This window comes from Somniosus microcephalus, chromosome 12 (genome assembly GCF_052327205.1).
Source record: "Somniosus microcephalus isolate GS21.2 chromosome 12, FLI_Smic_1.0, whole genome shotgun sequence".
NCBI lineage: Eukaryota > Metazoa > Chordata > Chondrichthyes > Squaliformes > Somniosidae > Somniosus > Somniosus microcephalus.
The window spans coordinates 221,873,109-221,898,555 of NC_140998.1; the positions used below are offsets into that span (position 1 = coordinate 221,873,109).

Consider the following 25,447-nt stretch of genomic DNA (forward strand, 5'->3'; position numbering starts at 1 on the left):
TGGGTGGGGCGTGTGTGCTGTGAGGAGGATGCCGAGAAACTCCAGTATGATTTGGACAGGTTGGGCGATTATACTGCATCTGGAGGCGGGTTGGAGGGCGGGATGGGTTCGGGACCCCCCCGATTTCGGGATTTTAACTCCCCACACGCCTCCAATCCACGGCCCAATGAAAATCCAGCCTGTTGACACTGTTACTCGCTCCACGGATGCTGCCTGGCCTGCTGAGTGTTTCCAGCATTTTCTGTTGTTATTAAGGAGATATTAAGACAGGTGACCAAAAGCTTGCTCAAAGCGGTGGGTTTTAAGGAGCGTCTTAAAGGAGCAGAGAGAGGCAGAGAGGTTTAGGGAGGGGAATTCCAGAGCTCGGGGCCCAGGCGGCTGAATGCACGGCCGCCAATGGTGGAGCGATGGAAATCGGGGGATGGACAAGAGGCCGGAATTGGAGGAGCGCAGAGATCTGGGAGGGTTGTAGGGGCTGGAGGAGGTTACAGAGATAGGGAGGGTTGTAGGGGCTGGAGGAGGTTACAGAGATAGGGAGGGTTGTAGGGGCTGGAGGAGGTTACAGAGATCTGGGAGGGTTGTAGGGGCTGGAGGAGGTTACAGAGATAGGGAGGGTTTTAGGGGGCTGGAGGAGGTTACAGAGATAGGGAGGTTGTAGGGGGCTGGAGGAGGTTACAGAGATAGGGAGGGTTGTCGGGGCTGGAGGAGGTTACCGAGATAGGGAGGGTAGTAGGGGCTGGAGGAGGTTACAGAGATAGGGAGGGTTGTAGGGGGCTGGAGGAGGTTACAGAGATAGGGAGGGTTGTAGGGGGCTGGAGGAGGTTACAGAGATAGGGAGGGTTGTCGGGGCTGGAGGAGGTTACAGAGATAGGGAGGGTTGTCGGGGCTGGAGGAGGTTACAGAGATAGGGAGGGTTGTTGGGGCTGGAGGAGGTTACAGAGATAGGGAGGGTTTTAGGGGGCTGGAGGAGGTTACAGAGATAGGGAGGGTTGTCGGGGCTGGAGGAGGTTACAGAGATAGGGAGGGTAGTAGGGGCTGGAGCAGGTTACAGAGATAGGGAGGGTTGTAGGGGGCTGGAGGAGGTTACAGAGATAGGGAGGGTTGTAGGGGCTGGAGGAGGTTACAGAGATAGGGAGGGTTGTAGGGGCTGGAGGAGGTTACAGAGATAGGGAGGGGTGTAGGGGCTGGAGGAGGTTACAGAGATAGGGAGGGTTGTAGGGGCTGGAGGAGGTTACAGAGATAGGGAGGGTTTTAGGGGGCTGGAGGAGGTTACAGAGATAGGGAGGGTTTTAGGGGGCTGGAGGAGGTTACAGAGATAGGAGGGTTGTCGGGGCTGGAGGAGGTTACAGAGATAGGGAGGGTTGTTGGGCTGGAGGAGGTTACAGAGATAGGGAGGGTTTTAGGGGGCTGGAGGAGGTTACAGAGATAGGGAGGGTTTTAGGGGGCTGGAGGAGGTTACAGAGATAGGGAGGGTTGTCGGGGCTGGAGGAGGTTACCGAGATAGGGAGGGTAGTAGGGGCTGGAGGAGGTTACAGAGATAGGGAGGGTTGTAGGGGGCTGGAGGAGGTTACAGAGATAGGGAGGGTTGTCGGGGCTGGAGGAGGTTACAGAGATAGGGAGGGTTGTAGGGGCTGGAGGAGGTTACAGAGATAGGGAGGGGTGTAGGGCTGGAGGAGGTTACAGAGATAGGGAGGGTTGAAAGGGGCTGGAGGAGGTTACAGAGATAGGGAGGGTCGTAGGGGGCTGGAGGAGGTTACAGAGATAGGGAGGTTGAAGGGGGCTGGAGGAGGTTACAGAGATAGGGATGGTTGTAGGGGCTGGAGGAGGTTACAGAGATAGGGAGGGTTGTAGGGGCTGGAGGAGGTTACAGAGATAGGGAGGGGCGAGGAGCTCGTGGAGGAGAAGAGTTTTAAAAAAACAAGGCATTGCCAGACCGAGAGCCAGTGTAGGTCAGCGAGCACATAATCCATTGGCAGGATAGGCGCACCAACGTCGGTGTTCTTGCTCAGGCCAACATCCCAGCATCGAAGCTCTGACCACGCTCAATCAGCTCCGTTGGACGGGTCACATTGTCCGCATGCCCGATACGAGACTCCCAAAACAAGCGCTCTACTCGGAGCTCCGACACGGCAAGAGAGCCCCAGGTGGGCAGAGGAAACGCTTCAAAGACACCCTCAGAGCCTCCTTGAAAAAGTGTAACATCCCCACCGACACCTGGGAATCCCTGGCCCAAGACCGCACAGAGTGGAGGAGAAGCATCCGGGAAGGCGCCGAACACCTCGAGTCTCTTCGCCGGGAGCAAGCGGAAGTCAAGCACAGGCAGCGTGAGGAGCGCACATCAACCTAAGCACCCCACCCATCGCCCCACCTGTGACAGAGACTGTCGGTCCTGCATTGGACTCATCAGTCACCTGAGAACTCATTGGTAGTGTGGAAGCAAGTCATCCTCGGTTCCGAGGGACTGCCTAAGAAGGAGATACAGAGAAAAGTTCCCTCTACACTGCCCCATCAAACACTCCCAGGGCAGGTACAGCACGGGTTAGATACAGAGTAAAGCTCCCTCTACACTGTCCCATCAAACACTCCCAGGGCAGGTACAGCATGGGTTAGATACAGAGTAAAGCTCCCTCTACACTGTCCCATCAAAACACTCCCAGGGCAGGTACAGCATGGGTTAGATACAGAGTAAAGCTCCCTCTACACTGTCCCATCAAACACTCCCAGGGCAGGTACAGCATGGGTTAGATACAGAGTAAAGCTCCCTCTACACTGTCCATCAAACACAGGGCAGGTACAGCATGGGTTAGATACAGAGTAAAGCTCCCTCTACACTGTCCCATCAAACACTCCCAGGGCAGGTACAGCATGGGTTAGATACAGAGTAAAGCTCCCTCTACACTGTCCCATCAAACACTCCCAGGGCAGGTACAGCATGGGTTAGATACAGAGTAAAGCTCCCTGTACACTGTCCCATCAAACACTCCCAGGGCAGGTACAGCACGGGTTAGATACAGAGTAAAGCTCCCTGTACACTGTCCCATCAAACACTCCCAGGGCAGGTACAGCACGGGTTAGATACAGAGTAAAGCTCCCTCTACACTGTCCCATCAAACACTCCCAGGGCAGGTACAGCACGGGTTAGATACAGAGTAAAGCTCCCTCTACACTGTCCCATCAAACACTCCCAGGGCAGGTACAGCACGGGTTAGATACAGAGTAAAGCTCCCTCTACACTGTCCCATCAAACACTCCCAGGGCAGGTACAGCACGGGTTAGATACAGAGTAAAGCTCCCTCTACACTGTCCCATCAAACACTCCCAGGACAGGTACAGCACGGGTTAGATACAGAGTAAAGCTCCCTCTACACTGTCCCATCAAACACTCCCAGGGCAGGTACAGCACGGGTTAGATACAGAGTAAAGCTCCCTCTACACTGCCCCATCAAACACTCCCAGGGCAGGTACTGCACGGGTTAGATACAGAGTAAAGCTCCCTCTACACTGTCCCATCAAACACTCCCAGGGCAGGTACAGCACGGGTTAGATACAGAGTAAAGCTCCCTCTACACTGCCCCATCAAACGCTCCCAGGGCAGGTACTGCACGGGTTAGATACAGAGTAAAGCTCCCTCTACACTGCCCCATCAAACGCTCCCAGGGCAGGTACAGCACGGGGTTAGATACAGAGTAAAGCTCCCTCTACACTGTCCCATCAAACACTCCCAGGACAGGTACAGCACGGGTTAGATACAGAGTAAAGCTCCCTCTACACTGTCCCATCAAACACTCCCAGGGCAGGTACAGCACGGGTTAGATACAGAGTAAAGCTCCCTCTACACTGTCCCATCAAACACTCCCAGGGCAGGTACAGCACGGGTTAGATACAGAGTAAAGCTCCCTCTACACTGCCCCATCAAACACTCCCAGGGCAGGTACAGCACGGGTTAGATACAGAGTAAAGCTCCCTCTACACTGTCCCATCAAACACTTCCAGGGCAGGTACAGCACGGGTTAGATACAGAGTAAACCTCCCACGACCCCTTTCATTCCCTTGTCTGCTCTCTCTCTCTCTCACACACCACAAATGCCACAAGAAGCATTTGTTAAAAAAAGAATTCTTAGAAGCAGGCTTTTGCTGAGATGCAAGGCTGTTGTTCGCTCAACCCGAATCTGATTCACACTTCACCTTGATGTGCAGAGAGAGAGAGAGATAATATGAGAGAATCTGCTTCCGACTGGCCTCCTTTTCCATGCCCATCGAGTCTCTCCTTGTTGGCCTCAACTGGGGTTAACCGCGACAAGCTCCCTCGCACGCTGGTCGCCACGGTAACCAGCCCGTGACACGAGGCCCCTGGTTTTTCGCTTCCTTCGGTTTTGGGGGCCCCTCAACCCCCTCATTATTGGGTCACAGGTTGCGAAGACTCGCTGGGATCATGTGGCTCAAACAGAGGCAGATATGTTGGGAGAAGGCTGGTCTGTCCTGGTGCAGTAAAATTCTCATCCTCGTCTTCAAACCCCTCCATGGCTTCCTCGCTCCCACCCTCCCTATCTCTGTAACCTCCTCCGACCCCTGCAACCCTCCCTATCTCTGTAATCTCCTCCAGCCCCTACAACCCTCCCTATCTCTGGAACCTCCTCCGACCCCTGCAACCCTCCCTATCTCTGTAATCTCCTATTGCCCCTACAACCCTCCCTATCTCTGTAACCTCCTCCAGCCCCTATAATCCTCCTTAGCTCCATAACCTCCTGCACCCCGTACAACTCTCCCTATCTCTGAAAGCTCCTCCAGCCCCTACAACCCTCCCTAACTCTGTAACCTCCTCCAGCCCCGACAACTCTCCCTATCTCTGTAACCTCCTCCAGCCCCGACAACCCTCCATAGCTCCGTAACCTCCTCCAGCCCGTACAACCCTCCCTATCTCTGTAACCTCCTCCAACCCCTGCAACCCTCCCTATCTCTGTAATCTCCTCCAGCCCCTGCAACACTCCCTATCTCTGTAACCTCCTCCTGCCCCTACAACCCACCCTATCTCTGTAACCTCCTCCAGCCCCCTGCAACCCTCCCTATCTCTGTAACCTCCTCCAGCCCCGACAGCTCTCCCTATCTCTGTAACCTCCTCCAGCCCCGACAACCCTCCATAGCTCCGTAACCTCCTCCAGCCCGTACAACCCTCCTTATCTCTGTAACCTCCTCCAACCCCTGCAACCCTCCCTATCTCTGTAATCTCCTCCAGCCCCTACAACCCTCCCTATCTCTGTAACCTCCTCCAGCCCCTATAATCCTCCTTTGCTCCATAACCTCCTCCACCCCGTACAACCCTCCCTATCTCTGAAAGCTCCTCCAGCCCCTACAACCCTCCCTATCTCTGTAACCTCCTCCAGCCCCGACAACTCTCCCTATCTCTGTAACCTCCTCCAGCCCCGACAACCCTCCATAGCTCCGTAACCTCCTCCAGCCCGTACAACCCTCCCTATCTCTATAACCTCCTCCGACCCCTGCAACCCTCCCTATCTCTGTAATCTCCTCCAGCCCCTGCAACCCTCCCTATCTCTGTAAGCTCCTCCAGCCCCCTGCAACCCTCCCTATCTCTGTAACCTCCTCCAGCCCCTGCAACCCTCCCTATCTCTGTAACCTCCTCCAGCCCCGACAACTCTCCCTATCTCTGTAACCTCCTCCAGCCCCGACAACCCTCCATAGATCCGTAACCTCCTCCAGCCCGTACAACCCTCCCTATCTCTGTAACCTCCTCCAGCCCCCTACAACCCTCCCTGTCTCTGTAACCTCCTCCAGCCCCCTACAACCCTCCCTATCTCTGTAACCTCCTCCAGCCCCTACAACCCTCCCTATCTCTGTAACCTCCTCCAGCCCCCTACAACCCTCCCTATCTCTGTAACCTCCTCCAGCCCCTACAACCCTCCCTATCTCTGTAACCTCCTCCAGCCCCCTACAACCCTCCCTGTCTCTGTAACCTCCTCCAGCCCCTACAACCCTCCCTATCTCTGTAACCTCCTCCAGCCCCTACAACCCTCCCTATCTCTGTAACCTCCTCCAGCCCCCTACAACCCTCCCTATCTCTGTAACCTCCTCCAGCCCCTACAACCCTCCCTATCTCTGTAACCTCCTCCAGCCCCACAACCTTCCCAGATCTCTGTGCACCTCCAATTCCGGCCTCTTGCGCATCCCCCGATTTCCATCGCTCCACCATTGGCGGGCGTGCCTTCAGCCACCTGGGCCCCGAGCTCTGGAATTCCCTCCCTAAACCTCTCCGCCTCTCTCTCCTCCTTTAAGACGCTCCTTAAAACCGACCTCTTTGACCCAGCTTTTGGTCACCTGTCCTAATGTCTCCTGATGTGATTCGCTGTCAAATTTGTGTTTCATAATCGCTCCTGTGAAGCACCTTGGGATGTTTCACGACGTTAAAGGCGCTGGATCAACAACAACTTGAATCTATACAGTAAATAAGGAAAACCTGTTTCCAGCGGCAGGAAGGTCGGTAACCAGAGGACACAGTGCGGCGCTCCCTCAGTAACGCCCCTCCGACACTGCGGCGCTCCCTCAGTACTGCCCCTCCGACAGTGCAGCGCTCTCTCAGTACTGCCCCTCCGACAGTGCGGCGCTCCCTCAGTACCGCCCCTCCGACAGTGCGGCGCTCTCTCAGTACCGCCCCTCCGACAGTGCGGCGCTCCCTCAGTACTGCCCCTCCGACAGTGCGGCACTCCCTCAGTACCGCCCCTCCGACAGTGCGGCGCTCCCTCAGTACTGCCCCTCCGACCGTGCCAATATCCCACTCCTGTCTGTAACCCTTCAGTGACACAATCGACAGTTCCAATATCCCACTCCTCTATGTAACATTTCAGGTAGTGACCCAGTCTACAGTGTCAATATCCCACTCCTGTCTGTAACCCTTCAGATTGTGACCCAGTCTACAGTGCCAATATCCCACTCCTGTCTGTAACCCTTCAGATAGTGACCCAGTCTACAGTGCCAATATCCCACTCCTGTCTGTAACCCTTCAGATGGTGACCCAGTCTACAGTGCCAATATCCCACTCCTGTCTGTAACCCTTCAGACAGTGACCCAGTCTACAGTGTCAATATCACACTCCTGTCTGTAACTCTTCAGACAGTGACCCAGCCTACAGTGCCAATATCCCACTCCTGTCTGTAACCCTTCATATAGTGACTCAGTCGACAGTGCCAATATCCCACACCTGTCTGTAACCCTTCAGATAGTGACCCAGTCTACAGTGCCAATATCCCACTCCTGTCTGTAACCCTTCAGGTAGTGACCCAGTCTACAGTGCCAATATCCCACACCTGTCTGTAACCCTTCAGATAGTGACCCAGTCTACAGTGCCAATATCCCACTCCTCTCTGTAACCCTTCAGATAGTGACCCAATCTACAGTGCCAATATCCCACTCCTGTCTGTAACCCTTCATATAGTGACTCAGTCGACAGTGCCAATATCCCACACCTGTCTGTAACCCTTCAGATAGTGACCCAGTCTACAGTGCCAATATCACACTCCTGTCTGTAACCCTTCATATAGTGACCCAGTCTACAGTGCCAATATCCCACTCCTGTCTGTAACCCTTCAGATGGTGACCCAGTCTACAGTGCCAATATCCCACACCTGTCTGTAACCCTTCAGATAGTGACCCAGTCTACAGTGCCAATATCCCACACCTGTCTGTAACCCTTCAGATAGTGACCCAGTCTACAGTGCCAATATCCCACTCCTGTCTGTAACCCTTCAGATAGTGACCCAATCTACAGTGCCAATATCCCACTCCTGTCTGTAACCCTTCAGATAGTGACCCAGCCTACAGTGCCAATATCCCACTCCTGTCTGTAAGCCTTCAGATAGTGACCCAGTCTACAGTGCCAATATCCCACTCCTGTCTGTAACCCTTCAGATAGTGACCCAGTCTACAGTGCCAAAATCCCACTCCTGTCTGTAACCCTTCAGATTGTGACCCAGTCTACAGTGCCAATATCCCACTCCTGTCTGTAACCCTTCAGATAGTGACCCAGTCTACAGTGCCAATATCCCACTCCTGTCTGTAACCCTTCAGATTGTGACCCAGTCTACAGTGCCAATATCCCACTCCTGACTGTAACCCTTCAGGTAGTGACCCAGTCTACAGTGCCAATATCCCACTCCTGTCTGTAACCCTTCAGATAGTGACCCAGTCTACAGTGCCAATATCCCACTCCTGTCTGTAACCCTTCAGATAGTGACCCAGTCTACAGTGCCAATATCCCACTCCTGTCTGTAACCCTTCAGATTGTGACCCAGTCTATAGTGCCAATATCCCACTCCTATCTGTAACCCTTCAGATAGTGACCCAGTCTACAGTGCCAATATCCCACTCCTCTCTGTAACCCTTCAGAGAGTGACCCAGTCTACAGTGCCAATATCCCACTCCTGTCTGTAACCCTTCAGATAGTGACCCAGTCTACAGTGTCAATATCCCACACCTGTCTGTAACCCTTCAGATAGTGACCCAGTCTACAGTGCCAATATCACACTCCTGTCTGTAACCCTTCAGATAGTGACCCAGTCTACAGTGCCAATATCCCACTCCTGTCTGTAACCCTTCAGATAGTGACCCAGTCTACAGTGCCAATATCCCACTCCTGTCTGTAACCCTTCATATAGTGACCCAGTCTACAGTGCCAATATCCCACTCCTGTCTGTAACCCTTCAGATTGTGACCCAGTCTACAGTGCCAATATCCCACTCCTGTCTGTAACCCTTCAGGTAGTGACCCAGTCTACAGTGCCAATATCCCACTCCTGTCTGTAACACTTCAGATAGTGTCTCAGTCTACAGTGTCAATATCCCACTCCTGTCTGTAACCCTTCAGATAGTGACCCAGTCTACAGTGCCAATATCCCACTCCTGTCTGTAACCCTTCAGGTAGTGACCCAGTCTACAGTGTCAATATCCCACACCTGTCTGTAACCCTTCAGATAGTGACCCAGTCTACAGTGCCAATATCCCACTCCTGTCTGTAACCCTTCAGATAGTGACCCAGTCTACAGTGCCAATATCACACTCCTGTCTGTAACCCTTCAGGTAGTGACCCAGTCTACAGTGCCAATATCCCACTCCTGTCTGTAACCCTTCAGGTAGTGACCCAGTCTACAGTGCCAATATCCCACTCCTGTCTGTAACCCTTCAGGTAGTGACCCAGTCTACAGTGCCAATATCCCACTCCTGTCTGTAACCCTTCAGATAGTGACCCAGTCTACAGTGCCAATATCACACTCCTGTCTGTAACCCTTCAGATTGTGACCCAGTCTACAGTGCCAATATCCCACTCCTGTCTGTAACCCTTCAGATAGTGACCCAGTCTACAGTGCCAATATCCCACTCCTGTCTGTAACCCTTCAGATAGTGACCCAGTCTACAGTGTCAATATCCCACTCCTGTCTGTAACCCTTCAGATAGTGACCCAGTCTACAGTGCCAATATCCCACTCCTGTCTGTAACCCTTCAGATAGTGACCCAGTCTACAGTGCCAATATCCCACTCCTGTCTGTAACCCTTCAGATAGTGACCCAGTCTACAGTGCCAATATCCCACTCCTGTCTGTAACCCTTCAGATAGTGACTCAGTCGACAGTGCCAATATCCCACTCCTGTCTGTAACCCTTCAGATAGTGACCCAGTCTACAGTGCCAATATCACACTCCTGTCTGTAACCCTTCAGATAGTGACCCAGTCTACAGTGCCAATATCCCACTCCTGTCTGTAACCCTTCAGATAGTGACCCAGTCTACAGTGCCAATATCCCACTCCTGTCTGTAACCCTTCAGATAGTGACCCAGTCTACAGTGCCAATATCCCACTCCTGTCTGTAACCCTTCATATAGTGACCCAGTCTACAGTGCCAATATCCCACTCCTGTCTGTAACCCTTCAGATAGTGACCCAGTCTACAGTGCCAATATCCCACACCTGTCTGTAACCCTTCAGATTGTGACCCAGTCTACAGTGCCAATATCCCACTCCTGTCTGTAACCCTTCAGATAGTGACCCAGTCTACAGTGCCAATATCCCACTCCTGTCTGTAACCCTTCAGATAGTGACCCAGTCTACAGTGCCAATATCCCACTCCTGTCTGTAACCCTTCAGATTGTGACCCAGTCTACAGTGCCAATATCCCACTCCTGTCTGTAACCCTTCAGATAGTGACCCAGTCTACAGTGCCAATATCCCACTCCTGTCTGTAACCCTTCAGATAGTGACCCAGTCTACAGTGCCAATATCCCACTCCTGTCTGTAACCCTTCAGATAGTGACCCAGTCTACAGTGCCAATATCCCACTCCTGTCTGTAACCCTTCAGATAGTGACCCAGTCTACAGTGCCAATATCCCACTCCTGTCTGTAACCCTTCAGATAGTGTCTCAGTCTACAGTGCCAATATCCCACTCCTGTCTGTAACCCTTCAGATTGTGACCCAGTCTACAGTGCCAATATCCCACTCCTGTCTGTAACCCTTCAGGTAGTGACCCAGTCTACAGTGCCAATATCCCACTCCTGTCTGTAACCCTTCAGATTGTGACCCAGTCTACAGTGCCAATATCCCACTCCTGTCTGTAACCCTTCAGATAGTGACCCAGTCTACAGTGTCAATATCCCACTCCTGTCTGTAACCCTTCAGATAGTGTCTCAGTCTACAGTGCCAATATCCCACTCCTGTCTGTAACCCTTCAGATGGCCATGCACTGTCTCAAAACAAGGGCAGGTGGGTACGGCAAGGATTATGCCCAGTTCACCCTCCTCCACATGCTGGCACTGTAATGGGAATGGAAGTGAGGATGTAGGAGGTGTTACTTACCCGGCATGGTTTTGTGGGCAGTGCTTGTTGTGACCAGGTTCCTGTGATGTCTGGTCGCATTCACTGAGCGCTGAACGGTCTCAGACTCCGTCATTCTTGTGGTTGTTGTACCTGAAGATAGCGAGAAGCAGTTAGGTGAAGACTAGTTAATCTTCTGAGTAACATAGAATTGATGGAGACCACTCGGCCCCTCGAACCTGCTCCGCCATTCAATAAGATCACGGCTGATCTTCTACCTCATTTCCACTTTCCTGCACTATCCCCATATCCCTCGATTCCCTTAATATTCAAAAATCTATTGATCTCAGCCTTGAATATACTCAACGACTGAGCCTCCACAGCCCTCTGGGGCAGAGAATTCCAAAGATTCACCGCCCTCTGAGTGAAGAAATTCCTCCTCATCTCAGTCCTCAATGGCCGAGCCCTTATCCTGAGACTGTGACCCCTGGTTCTAGACTCTCCAGCCAGGGGGAAACAGCCTCTCAGCATCTACCCTGTCAATCCCCCTCAGAATCTTGTATGTTTCAATGAGATCACCTCTCATTCTTCTAAACTCCAGAGAGTATCGGCCCATTCTACTCAATCTCTCCTCATAGGACAGCCCTCTCATCCCAGGAATCAATCTAGTGAACCTTCGTTGCACTGCCTCCAAGGCAAGTATATCCTTAGTAATGTACGCCAATCTTCGTGCTATAAAGGCTAACATACCATTTGCCTTCCAAATTGCTTTCCGTACCTGCATGTTAACGTTGTTTTAAGAGTAAGGAAGCCTTGCTGCAATCGTACAGGGCCTCGGTAAGACCACACCTGGAGTACTGCGCACAGTTCTGGTCTCCTTACCTAAGGAAGGATATACTTGCCTTGGAGGTGGTGTAATGAAGGTTCACTAGACTGATTCCTGGGGTGAGCGTGCACAGCTTGGGTGCACAGTGAGCAGGCTCGAGGGGGCTTACGGTCGACTCATGTTCCTAATTCTTATCTTCTTAAACCTGCAAGGCCCTGGCATCCCTGAGACTCCAGCCTATGTTGGGTTCACGCCCCACCTCCATGTTCTTCGCGACATCCCTCCGACCCTGCAATTGTGAATGAAGTGAGGATGAAGGAGGTGTCACTCACCCCACAGGGTTGTGTTGTCAGCACTAGGAGTGCCCAGGGCATTAGGAGCACTGGGAACAGTCTGTGCAACACTCTCGGTCTCGGACACTGTCGCTGTTACATTCGGTGAGCCTGAAAGTAGAGAGAAGCAGTTGGTGTAGAATATTTAATCTTCCTAGCATATGGATTCTGGAATGGTTCCCGTAGGTTGGAAGGTGGCAAATGTAACCCCACTATTTAAGAAAGGAGGGAGAGGGAAAACGGTGAACTACAGGCCAGTTAGCCTCACATCAGTAGTAGGGAAAATGCCAGAATCTATCATTAAGGACTTGGTAACAGGGCACTTAGACAATAATAATAGGATTGAGCAGAAGCAGTGCGGCATCCCTCAGTAATGTCCCTCCGACAGTGCGGCGCTCCCTCAGTACCGCCCTTCCAACAGTGCGGTGCTCCCTCAGTACCGCCCCTCCGACAGTGCAGTGCTCCCTCAGTAATGTCCCTCCGACAGTGCGGCGCTCCATCAGTACTGCCCCTCCGACAGTAATGCGCTCCCTCAGTACCGCCCCTCCGACAGTGCGAGACTCCCTCAGAACTGCCCCTCCGACAGTGCAAGACTCCATCAGTACTGCCATCCGACAGTGCGGTGCTCCCTCAATACTGCCCCTCCGACAGTGCGGCGCTCCCTCAGTACTGCACCTCCGACAATGCGGCGCTCCCTCAGTAATGCCTCCGACAGTGTGGCACTCCCTTAGTACCGCCCCTCCGACAGCGCAGCACGCCCTCAGTACTGCCCCTCCGACAACGCGGCGCCCCCTCAGTACTGCCCCTCCCAAAGTGCGGCGCTCCCTCAGTACTGCCCCTCCGACAGTGCGGCGCTCCCTCAGTGCTGCCCCTCCGACACTGCGGCGCTCCCTCAGTACTGCCCCTCTGACAGTGCGGCGCTCCCTCAGTACTGCCACTCCGATAGTGCGGCGCTCCCTCAGTACTGCCCCTCCGACAGTGCGGCACTCCCTCAGTACCGCCCCTCCGACAGTGCGGCGCTCCCTCAGTACTGCCCCTCCGACCGTGCCAATATCCCACTCCTGTCTGTAACCCTTCAGTGACACAATCGACAGTTCCAATATCCCACTCCTCTATGTAACATTTCAGGTAGTGACCCAGTCTACAGTGTCAATATCCCACTCCTGTCTGTAACCCTTCAGATTGTGACCCAGTCTACAGTGCCAATATCCCACTCCTGTCTGTAACCCTTCAGATAGTGACTCAGTCGACAGTGCCAATATCCCACTCCTGTCTGTAACCCTTCAGATGGTGACCCAATCTACAGTGCCAATATCCCACTCCTGTCTGTAACCCTTCAGATAGTGACCCAGTCTACAGTGTCAATATCACACTCCTGTCTGTAACCCTTCAGACAGTGACCCAGCCTACAGTGCCAATATCCCACTCCTGTCTGTAACCCTTCATATAGTGACTCAGTCGACAGTGCCAATATCCCACACCTGTCTGTAACCCTTCAGATAGTGACCCAGTCTACAGTGCCAATATCCCACTCCTGTCTGTAACCCTTCAGGTAGTGACCCAGTCTACAGTGCCAATATCCCACACCTGTCTGTAACCCTTCAGATAGTGACCCAGTCTACAGTGCCAATATCCCACTCCTGTCTGTAACCCTTCAGATAGTGACCCAATCTACAGTGCCAATATCCCACTCCTGTCTGTAACCCTTCATATAGTGACTCAGTCGACAGTGCCAATATCCCACACCTGTCTGTAACCCTTCAGATAGTGACCCAGTCTACAGTGCCAATATCACACTCCTGTCTGTAACCCTTCATATAGTGACCCAGTCTACAGTGCCAATATCCCACTCCTGTCTGTAACCCTTCAGATGGTGACCCAGTCTACAGTGCCAATATCCCACACCTGTCTGTAACCCTTCAGATAGTGACCCAGTCTACAGTGCCAATATCCCACACCTGTCTGTAACCCTTCAGATAGTGACCCAGTCTACAGTGCCAATATCCCACTCCTGTCTGTAACCCTTCAGATAGTGACCCAATCTACAGTGCCAATATCCCACTCCTGTCTGTAACCCTTCAGATAGTGACCCAGCCTACAGTGCCAATATCCCACTCCTGTCTGTAACCCTTCAGATAGTGACCCAGTCTACAGTGCCAATATCCCACTCCTGTCTGTAACCCTTCAGATAGTGACCCAGTCTACAGTGCCAAAATCCCACTCCTGTCTGTAACCCTTCAGATTGTGACCCAGTCTACAGTGCCAATATCCCACTCCTGTCTGTAACCCTTCAGATAGTGACCCAGTCTACAGTGCCAATATCCCACTCCTGTCTGTAACCCTTCAGATTGTGACCCAGTCTACAGTGTCAATATCCCACTCCTGTCTGTAACCCTTCAGATTGTGACCCAGTCTACAGTGCCAATATCCCACTCCTGTCTGTAACCCTTCAGATAGTGACCCAGTCTACAGTGCCAATATCCCACTCCTGTCTGTAACCCTTCAGATAGAGACCCAGTCTACAGTGCCAATATCCCACTCCTGACTGTAACCCTTCAGGTAGTGACCCAGTCTACAGTGCCAATATCCCACTCCTGTCTGTAACCCTTCAGATAGTGACCCAGTCTACAGTGCCAATATCCCACTCCTGTCTGTAACCCTTCAGATAGTGACCCAGTCGACAGTGCCAATATCCCACTCCTGTCTGTAACCCTTCAGATTGTGACCCAGTCTACAGTGCCAATATCCCACTCCTGTCTGTAACCCTTCAGATAGTGACCCAGTCTACAGTGCCAATATCCCACTCCTGTCTGTAACCCTTCAGATAGTGACCCAGTCTACAGTGCCAATATCCCACTCCTGTCTGTAACCCTTCAGATAGTGACCCAGTCTACAGTGTCAATATCCCACACCTGTCTGTAACCCTTCAGATAGTGACCCAGTCTACAGTGCCAATATCCCACTCCTGTCTGTAACCCTTCAGATAGTGACCCAATCTACAGTGCCAATATCCCACTCCTGTCTGTAACCCTTCATATAGTGACTCAGTCGACAGTGCCAATATCCCACACCTGTCTGTAACCCTTCAGATAGTGACCCAGTCTACAGTGCCAATATCACACTCCTGTCTGTAACCCTTCATATAGTGACCCAGTCTACAGTGCCAATATCCCACTCCTGTCTGTAACCCTTCAGATGGTGACCCAGTCTACAGTGCCAATATCCCACACCTGTCTGTAACCCTTCAGATAGTGACCCAGTCTACAGTGCCAATATCCCACACCTGTCTGTAACCCTTCAGATAGTGACCCAGTCTACAGTGCCAATATCCCACTCCTGTCTGTAACCCTTCAGATAGTGACCCAATCTACAGTGCCAATATCCCACTCCTGTCTGTAACCCTTCAGATAGTGACCCAGCCTACAGTGCCAATATCCCACTCCTGTCTGTAACCCTTCAGATAGTGACCCAGTCTACAGTGCCAATATCCCACTCCTGTCTGTAACCCTTCAGATAGTGACCCAGTCTACAGTGCCAAAATCCCACTCCTGTCTGTAACCCTTCAGATTGTGACCCAGTCTACAGTGCCAATATCCCACTCCTGTCTGTAACCCTTCAGATAGTGACCCAGTCTACAGTGCCAATATCCCACTCCTGTCTGTAACCCTTCAGATTGTGACCCAGTCTACAGTGTCAATATCCCACTCCTGTCTGTAACCCTTCAGATTGTGACCCAGTCTACAGTGCCAATATCCCACTCCTGTCTGTAACCCTTCAGATAGTGACCCAGTCTACAGTGCCAATATCCCACTCCTGTCTGTAACCCTTCAGATAGAGACCCAGTCTACAGTGCCAATATCCCACTCCTGACTGTAACCCTTCAGGTAGTGACCCAGTCTACAGTGCCAATATCCCACTCCTGTCTGTAACCCTTCAGATAGTGACCCAGTCTACAGTGCCAATATCCCACTCCTGTCTGTAACCCTTCAGATAGTGACCCAGTCGACAGTGCCAATATCCCACTCCTGTCTGTAACCCTTCAGATTGTGACCCAGTCTACAGTGCCAATATCCCACTCCTGTCTGTAACCCTTCAGATAGTGACCCAGTCTACAGTGCCAATATCCCACTCCTGTCTGTAACCCTTCAGATAGTGACCCAGTCTACAGTGCCAATATCCCACTCCTGTCTGTAACCCTTCAGATAGTGACCCAGTCTACAGTGTCAATATCCCACACCTGTCTGTAACCCTTCAGATAGTGACCCAGTCTACAGTGCCAATATCACACTCCTGTCTGTAACCCTTCAGATAGTGACCCAGTCTACAGTGCCAATATCCCACTCCTGTCTGTAACCCTTCAGATAGTGACCCAGTCTACAGTGCCAATATCCCACTCCTGTCTGTAACCCTTCAGGTAGTGACCCAGTCTACAGTGCCAATATCCCACTCCTGTCTGTAACCATTCAGATAGTGTCTCAGTCTACAGTGTCAATATCCCACTCCTGTCTGTAACCCTTCAGATAGTGACCCAGTCTACAGTGCCAATATCCCACTCCTGTCTGTAACCCTTCAGGTAGTGACCCAATCTACAGTGTCAATATCCCACACCTGTCTGTAACCCTTCAGATAGTGACCCAGTCTACAGTGCCAATATCCCACTCCTGTCTGTAACCCTTCAGGTAGTGACCCAGTCTACAGTGCCAATATCCCACTCCTGTCTGTAACCCTTCAGATAGTGACCCAGTCTACAGTGCCAATATCACACTCCTGTCTGTAACCCTTCAGATTGTGACCCAGTCTACAGTGCCAATATCCCACTCCTGTCTGTAACCCTTCAGATAGTGACCCAGTCTACAGTGCCAATATCCCACTCCTGTCTGTAACCCTTCAGATAGTGACCCAGTCTACAGTGTCAATATCCCACTCCTGTCTGTAACCCTTCAGATAGTGACCCAGTCTACAGTGCCAATATCCCACTCCTGTCTGTAACCCTTCAGATAGTGACCCAGTCTACAGTGCCAATATCCCACTCCTGTCTGTAACCCTTCAGATAGTGACCCAGTCTACAGTGCCAATATCCCACTCCTGTCTGTAACCCTTCAGATAGTGACTCAGTCGACAGTGCCAATATCCCACTCCTGTCTGTAACCCTTCAGATAGTGACCCAGTCTACAGTGCCAATATCACACTCCTGTCTGTAACCCTTCAGATAGTGACCCAGTCTACAGTGCCAATATCCCACTCCTGTCTGTAACCCTTCAGATAGTGACCCAGTCTACAGTGCCAATATCACACTCCTGTCTGTAACCCTTCAGATAGTGACCCAGTCTACAGTGCCAATATCCCACTCCTGTCTGTAACCCTTCATATAGTGACCCAGTCTACAGTGCCAATATCCCACTCCTGTCTGTAACCCTTCAGATAGTGACCCAGTCTACAGTGCCAATATCCCACACCTGTCTGTAACCCTTCAGATTGTGACCCAGTCTACAGTGCCAATATCCCACTCCTGTCTGTAACCCTTCAGATAGTGACCCAGTCTACAGTGCCAATATCCCACTCCTGTCTGTAACCCTTCAGATAGTGACCCAGTCTACAGTGCCAATATCCCACTCCTGTCTGTAACCCTTCAGATTGTGACCCAGTCTGCAGTGCCAATATCCCACTCCTGTCTGTAACCCTTCAGATAGTGACCCAGTCTACAGTGCCAATATCCCACTCCTGTCTGTAACCCTTCAGATAGTGACCCAGTCTACAGTGTCAATATCCCACTCCTGTCTGTAACCCTTCAGATAGTGACCCAGTCTACAGTGCCAATATCCCACTCCTGTCTGTAACCCTTCAGATAGTGACCCAGTCTACAGTGTCAATATCCCACACCTGTCTGTAACCCTTCAGATAGTGACCCAGTCTACAGTGCCAATATCACACTCCTGTCTGTAACCCTTCAGATAGTGACCCAGTCTACAGTGCCAATATCCCACTCCTGTCTGTAACCCTTCAGATAGTGACCCAGTCTACAGTGCCAATATCCCACTCCTGTCTGTAACCCTTCATATAGTGACCCAGTCTACAGTGCCAATATCCCACTCCTGTCTGTAACCCTTCAGATTGTGACCCAGTCTACAGTGCCAATATCCCACTCCTGTCTGTAACCCTTCAGGTAGTGACCCAGTCTACAGTGCCAATATCCCACTCCTGTCTGTAACCCTTCAGATAGTGTCTCAGTCTACAGTGTCAATATCCCACTCCTGTCTGTAACCCTTCAGATAGTGACCCAGTCTACAGTGCCAATATCCCACTCCTGTCTGTAACCCTTCAGGTAGTGACCCAGTCTACAGTGTCAATATCCCACACCTGTCTGTAACCCTTCAGATAGTGACCCAGTCTACAGTGCCAATATCCCACTCCTGTCTGTAACCCTTCAGATAGTGACCCAGTCTACAGTGCCAATATCACACTCCTGTCTGTAACCCTTCAGGTAGTGACCCAGTCTACAGTGCCAATATCCCACTCCTATCTGTAACCCTTCAGGTAGTGACCCAGTCTACAGTGCCAATATCCCACTCCTGTCTGTAACCCTTCAGGTAGTGACCCAGTCTACAGTGCCAATATCCCACTCCTGTCTGTAACCCTTCAGATAGTGACCCAGTCTACAGTGCCAATATCACACTCCTGTCTGTAACCCTTCAGATTGTGACCCAGTCTACAGTGCCAATATCCCACTCCTGTCTGTAACCCTTCAGATAGTGACCCAGTCTACAGTGCCAATATCCCACTCCTGTCTGTAACCCTTCAGATAGTGACCCAGTCTACAGTGTCAATATCCCACTCCTGTCTGTAACCCTTCAGATAGTGACCCAGTCTACAGTGCCAATATCCCACTCCTGTCTGTAACCCTTCAGATAGTGACCCAGTCTACAGTGCCAATATCCCACTCCTGTCTGTAACCCTTCAGATAGTGACCCAGTCTACAGTGCCAATATCCCACTCCTGTCTGTAACCCTTCAGATAGTGACTCAGTCGACAGTGCCAATATCCCACTCCTGTCTGTAACCCTTCAGATAGTGACCCAGTCTACAGTGCCAATATCACACTCCTGTCTGTAACCCTTCAGATAGTGACCCAGTCTACAGTGCCAATATCCCACTCCTGTCTGTAACCCTTCAGATAGTGACCCAGTCTACAGTGCCAATATCACACTCCTGTCTGTAACCCTTCAGATAGTGACCCAGTCTACAGTGCCAATATCCCACTCCTGTCTGTAACCCTTCATATAGTGACCCAGTCTACAGTGCCAATATCCCACTCCTGTCTGTAACCCTTCAGATAGTGACCCAGTCTACAGTGCCAATATCCCACACCTGTCTGTAACCCTTCAGATTGTGACCCAGTCTACAGTGCCAATATCCCACTCCTGTCTGTAACCCTTCAGATAGTGACCCAGTCTACAGTGCCAATATCCCACTCCTGTCTGTAACCCTTCAGATAGTGACCCAGTCTACAGTGCCAATATCCCACTCCTGTCTGTAACCCTTCAGATTGTGACCCAGTCTACAGTGCCAATATCCCACTCCTGTCTGTAACCCTTCAGATAGTGACCCAGTCTACAGTGCCAATATCCCACTCCTGTCTGTAACCCTTCAGATAGTGACCCAGTCTACAGTGCCAATATCCCACTCCTGTCTGTAACCCTTCAGATAGTGACCCAGTCTACAGTGCCAATATCCCACTCCTGTCTGTAACCCTTCAGATAGTGACCCAGTCTACAGTGCCAATATCCCACTCCTGTCTGTAACCCTTCAGATAGTGTCTCAGTCTACAGTGCCAATATCCCACTCCTGTCTGTAACCCTTCAGATTGTGACCCAGTCTACAGTGCCAATATCCCACTCCTGTCTGTAACCCTTCAGGTAGTGACCCAGTCTACAGTGCCAATATCCCACTCCTGTCTGTAACCCTTCAGATTGTGACCCAGTCTACAGTGCCAATATCCCACTCCTGTCTGTAACCCTTCAGATAGTGACCCAGTCTACAGTGTCAATATCCCACTCCTGTCTGTAACCCTTCAGATAGTGACCCAGTCTACAGTGCCAATATCACACTCCTGTCTGTAACCCTTCAGGTAGTGACCCAGTCTACAGTGCCAATATCCCACTCCTGTCTGTAACCCTTCAGATTGTGACCCAGTCTACAGTGCCAATATCCCACTCCTGTCTGTAACCCTTCAGATAGTGTCTCAGTCTACAGTGCCAATATCCCACTCCTGTCTGTAACCCTTCAGATAGTGACCCAGTCTACAGTGCCAATATCCCACTCCTGTCTGTAACCCTTCAGATAGTGACCCAGTCTACAGTGCCAATATCCCACTCCTGTCTGTAACCCTTCAGATAGTGTCTCAGTCTACAGTGCCAATATCCCACTCCTGTCTGTAACCCTTCAGATTGTGACCCAGTCTACAGTGCCAATATCCCACTCCTGTCTGTAACCCTTCAGGTAGTGACCCAGTCTACAGTGCCAATATCCCACTCCTGTCTGTAACCCTTCAGATTGTGACCCAGTCTACAGTGCCAATATCCCACTCCTGTCTGTAACCCTTCAGATAGTGACCCAGTCTACAGTGTCAATATCCCACTCCTGTCTGTAACCCTTCAGATAGTGACCCAGTCTACAGTGCCAATATCACACTCCTGTCTGTAACCCTTCAGGTAGTGACCCAGTCTACAGTGCCAATATCCCACTCCTGTCTGTAACCCTTCAGATTGTGACCCAGTCTACAGTGCCAATATCCCACTCCTGTCTGTAACCCTTCAGATAGTGTCTCAGTCTACAGTGCCAATATCCCACTCCTGTCTGTAACCCTTCAGATGGCCATGCACTGTCTCAAAACAAGGGCAGGTGGGTACGGCAAGGATTATGCCCAGTTCACCCTCCTCCACATGCTGGCACTGTAATGGGAATGGAAGTGAGGATGTAGGAGGTGTTACTTACCCGGCATGGTTTTGTGGGCCGTGCTTGTTGTGACCAGGTTCCTGTGATGTCTGGACGCATTCACTGAGCGCTGAACGGTCTCAGACTCCGTCATTCTTGTGGTTGTTGTACCTGAAGATAGCGAGAAGCAGTTAGGTGAAGACTAGTTAATCTTCTGAGTAACATAGAATTGATGGAGACCACTCGGCCCCTCGAACCTGCTCCGCCATTCAATAAGATCACGGCTGATCTTCTACCTCATTTCCACTTTCCTGCACTATCCCCATATCCCTCGATTCCCTTAATATTCAAAAATCTCTCGGTCTCAGCCTTGAATATACTCAACGACTGAGCCTCCACAGCCCTCTGGGGCAGAGAATTCCAAAGATTCACCGCCCTCTGAGTGAAGAAATTCCTCCTCATCTCAGTCCTCAATGGCCGAGCCCTTATCCTGAGACTGTGACCCCTGGTTCTAGACTCTCCAGCCAGGGGGAAACAGCCTCTCAGCATCTACCCTGTCAATCCCCCTCAGAATCTTGTATGTTTCAATGAGATCACCTCTCATTCTTCTAAACTCCAGAGAGTATCGGCCCATTCTACTCAATCTCTCCTCATAGGACAGCCCTCTCATTCCAGGAATCAATCTAGTGAACCTTCGTTGCACTGCCTCCAAGGCAAGTATATCCTTAGTAATGTACGCCAATCTTCGTGCTATAAAGGCTAACATACCATTTGCCTTCCAAATTGCTTTCCGTACCTGCATGTTAACGTTGTTTTAAGAGTAAGGAAGCCTTGCTGCAATCGTACAGGGCCTCGGTAAGACCACACCTGGAGTACTGCACACAGTTCTGGTCTCCTTACCTAAGGAAGGATATACTTGCCTTGGTGGTGGTGTAATGAAGGTTCACTAGACTGATTCCTGGGGTGAGCGTGCACAGCTTGGGTGCACAGTGAGCAGGCTCGAGGGGGCTTACGGTCGACTCATGTTCCTAATTCTTATCTTCTTAAACCTGCAAGGCCCTGGCATCCCTGAGACTCCAGCCTATGTTGGGTTCACGCCCCACCTCCATGTTCTTCGCGACATCCCTCCGACCCTGCAATTGTGAATGAAGTGAGGATGAAGGAGGTGTCACTCACCCCACAGGGTTGTGTTGTCAGCACTAGGAGTGCCCAGGGCATTAGGAGCACTGGGAACAGTCTGTGCAACACTCTCGGTCTCGGACACTGTCGCTGTTACATTCGGTGAGCCTGAAAGTAGAGAGAAGCAGTTGGTGTAGAATATTTAATCTTCCTAGCATATGGATTCTGGAATGGTTCCCGTAGGTTGGAAGGTGGCAAATGTAACCCCACTATTTAAGAAAGGAGGGAGAGGGAAAACGGTGAACTACAGGCCAGTTAGCCTCACATCAGTAGTAGGGAAAATGCCAGAATCTATCATTAAGGACTTGGTAACAGGGCACTTAGACAATAATAATAGGATTGAGCAGAAGCAGTGCGGCATCCCTCAGTAATGTCCCTCCGACAGTGCGGCGCTCCCTCAGTACCGCCCTTCCAACAGTGCGGTGCTCCCTCAGTACCGCCCCTCCGACAGTGCAGCGCTCCCTCAGTACTGCCCCTCCGACAGTGCAGTGCTCCCTCAGTACTGCCCCTCCGACAGTGCAGTGCTCCCTCAGTACCGCCCCTCCGACAGTGCGAGACTCCCTCAGAACTGCCCCTCCGACAGTGCAAGACTCCATCAGTACTGCCATCCGACAGTGCGGTGCTCCCTCAATACTGCCCCTCCGACAGTGCGGCGCTCCCTCAGTACTGCACCTCCGACAATGCGGCGCTCCCTCAGTAATGCCTCCGACAGTGTGGCACTCCCTTAGTACCGCCCCTCCGACAGCGCAGCACGCCCTCAGTACTGCCCCTCCGACAACGCGGCGCCCCCTCAGTACTGCCCCTCCCACAGTGCGGCGCTCCCTCAGTACTGCCCCTCCGACAGTGCGGCGCTCCCTCAGTGCTGCCCCTCTGACACTGCGGCGCTCCCTCAGTACTGCCCCTCTGACAGTGCGGCGCTCCATCAGAACTGCCCCTCATACAATGCCGCGCACCCTCAGTACCGCCCCTCCGACACTGCGGCGCTCCCTCAGTACTGCCCCTCCGACAGTGCGGCGCTCCCTCAGTACTGCCACTCCGATAGTGCAGCGCTCCCTCAGTACTGCCCCTCCGAAAATGCGGCGCTCCCTCAGTACTGCCCCTCCGACAGTGCGGCCCTCCGTCAGTACTGCCCCTCCAACATTGCGGTGCTCCCTCAGTACCGCCCCTCCGACAGTGCGGCGCTCCCTCAGTACTGCCCCTCCGACAGTGCGGGGCTCCCTCAGTAATGCCCCTCCGACAGTGCGGCGCTCCCTCAGCACTGCCCCTCCGACAGTGCGGCGCATCCTCAGTACTGCCCCTCCGACAGTGCAGCGCTCCCCCAGTACTGCCCCTCCGACAGTGCGGCACTCCCTCAGTACTGCCCCTTTGACAGTGCGGCGCTCCCTCAGTACTGCCCCTCCGACAGAGATGCGCTCCCTCAATACTGCCCCTCCGACAGTGCGGAGCACCCTCAGTACTGCCCCTCCGACAGTGCGGCGCTCCCTCAGTACTGCCTCTCCGACGGTGCGGCGCTCCCTCAGTACTGCCACTCCGACAGTGCGGCGCTCCCTCAGTACTGCCCCTCCGACAGTGCGACGCTCCCTCAGTAATGCCTCCGACAGTGTGGCACTCCCTTAGTAACGCCCCTCCGACAGTGCAGCACCCCCTCAGTACTGCCCCTCCGACAGCGCGGCGCCCCCTCAGTGCTGCCCCTCCCACAGTGCGGCGCTCCCTCAGTACTGCCCCTCCGACAGTGTGGCGCTCCCTCAGTGCTGCTCCTCCGACACTGCGGCGCTCCCTCAGTACTGCCCCTCTGACAGTGCGGCGCTCCCTCAGAACTGCCCCTCCTACAGTGCGGCGCACCCTCAGTACTGCACCTCCGACACTGCGGCGCTCCCTCAGTACTGCCCCTCCGACAGTGCGGCGCTCCCTCAGTACTGCCACTCCGACAGTGCGGCGCTCCCTCAGTACCGCCCTTCCGACAGTGCGGTGCTCCCTCAGTACCGGCCCTCCGACAGTGCAGCGCTCCCTCAGTAATGTCCCTCCGACAGTGCGACGCTCCCTCAGTACCGCCCCACCGACAGTGCAGCACTCCCTCAGTACTGCCCCTCCAATAGCGCGGCGCTCCCTCAGTACTGCCCCTCCGAAAGTGCGGCGCTCCCTCACTGCTGCCCTGGGAGTGTCGGCCTGGATTTTGTACTCAAGTCTCTGGAGTGGGGGCTCGAACACACAACCTTCTGACTGAGAGGCGAGAGTGCGACTCACTGAACCACAGCGGACACCATTTTTGGGTTCGCCCGGGGGTTGAATGCCCGTTCAATAAAGTGATAGGGGAACGTGGGATGACAGGTGATGGGACCTGCAAGGCCCTCGCTCCCCTGAGACTCCAGCCTATGTTGGGTTCTCGCCCCACATCCATGTTCATCGCGACACCCACATCCCTCCGACCCTGCGATAGTGAATGAAGTGAGGATGAAGGAGGTGTTACTCACCCCACAGGGTTGTGTTGCCAGCACCAGCAGTGCCCAGGAGATTAGAAGCACTGGGAACAGTCTGTGCAACACTCTCGGTCTCTGCCCTTATCGTTGTTACGTCCGTTGACCCTGAAAGTAGAGAGAAGTTAGGTGAAGAATATTTAATCTTCCTAGGATCTGGATTCTAGAACAGTTCCCATGGATTGGAAGGTGGCAAATGTAAACCCACTATTTAAGAAAGGAGGGAGAGAGAAAAAGGGGAACTACAGGCCAGTTAGCCTCACATCAGTAGTAAGGAAAATGCCAGAATCTATTATTAAGGACTTGGTAACAGGGCACTTAGAAAATAATAACAGCATTGGGTAGAAACAGTGCGGCGCTCCCTCAGTAATGACCCTCCGATAATGCAGCACTCCCTCAGTACTGCCCCTCCGATAGTGCAGCGCTCCCTCAGTACTGCCCCACCGACAGCGCGGCGCACCCTCAGTACTGCCCCTCTGAAAGTGCGGCACTCCCTCAGTACTGCCCCTCTGACAGTGCAGCGCTCCCTCAGTACTGCCCCTCTGACAGTGCAGAGCTCCCTCAGTGCTGCCCCTCCGACAGTGCAGCGCTCCCTCAGTGCTGCCCCTCCGACAGTGCAGCGCTCCCTCAGTGATGCCCCTCCGACAGTGCAGAGCTCCCTCAGTGCTGCCCCTCCGACAGTGCAGCACTCCCTCAGTGCTGCTCCTCCGACAGTGCAGCGCTCCCTCAGTGCTGGCCCTCCGACAGTGCAGCGATCCCTCAGTGCTGCCCCTCCGACAGCGCAGAGCTCCCTCAGTGCTGCCACTCCGACAGTGCAGCACTCCCTCAGTGCTGCTCCTCCGACAGTGCAGCGCTCCCTCAGTGCTGCCCCTCCAACAGTGCAGCGCTCCCTCAGTGC

General features: G+C 52.7%; 1 protein-coding gene across 1 annotated transcript in view; it reads right to left on the minus strand.

The window, feature by feature from the left end:
* LOC147110166 (uncharacterized) overlaps window positions 1-24,652 on the minus strand; it is a 55,497-nt gene extending 30,845 nt beyond the window's left edge. Inside the window, exons 1-5 of the mRNA XM_086004101.1 lie at window positions 24,547-24,652; window positions 22,073-22,183; window positions 20,957-21,067; window positions 11,967-12,077; window positions 10,851-10,961 (exon numbers count right to left, since the gene is read on the minus strand). Of these exons, the coding sequence (XP_085860227.1) occupies window positions 10,851-10,961; window positions 11,967-12,077; window positions 20,957-21,050 (316 nt within the window). The 5' untranslated portion in view covers window positions 21,051-21,067; window positions 22,073-22,183; window positions 24,547-24,652. The remainder of the gene's footprint in view (window positions 1-10,850; window positions 10,962-11,966; window positions 12,078-20,956; window positions 21,068-22,072; window positions 22,184-24,546) is intronic.
* Between the last annotated feature and the right edge of the window lie 795 nt (window positions 24,653-25,447).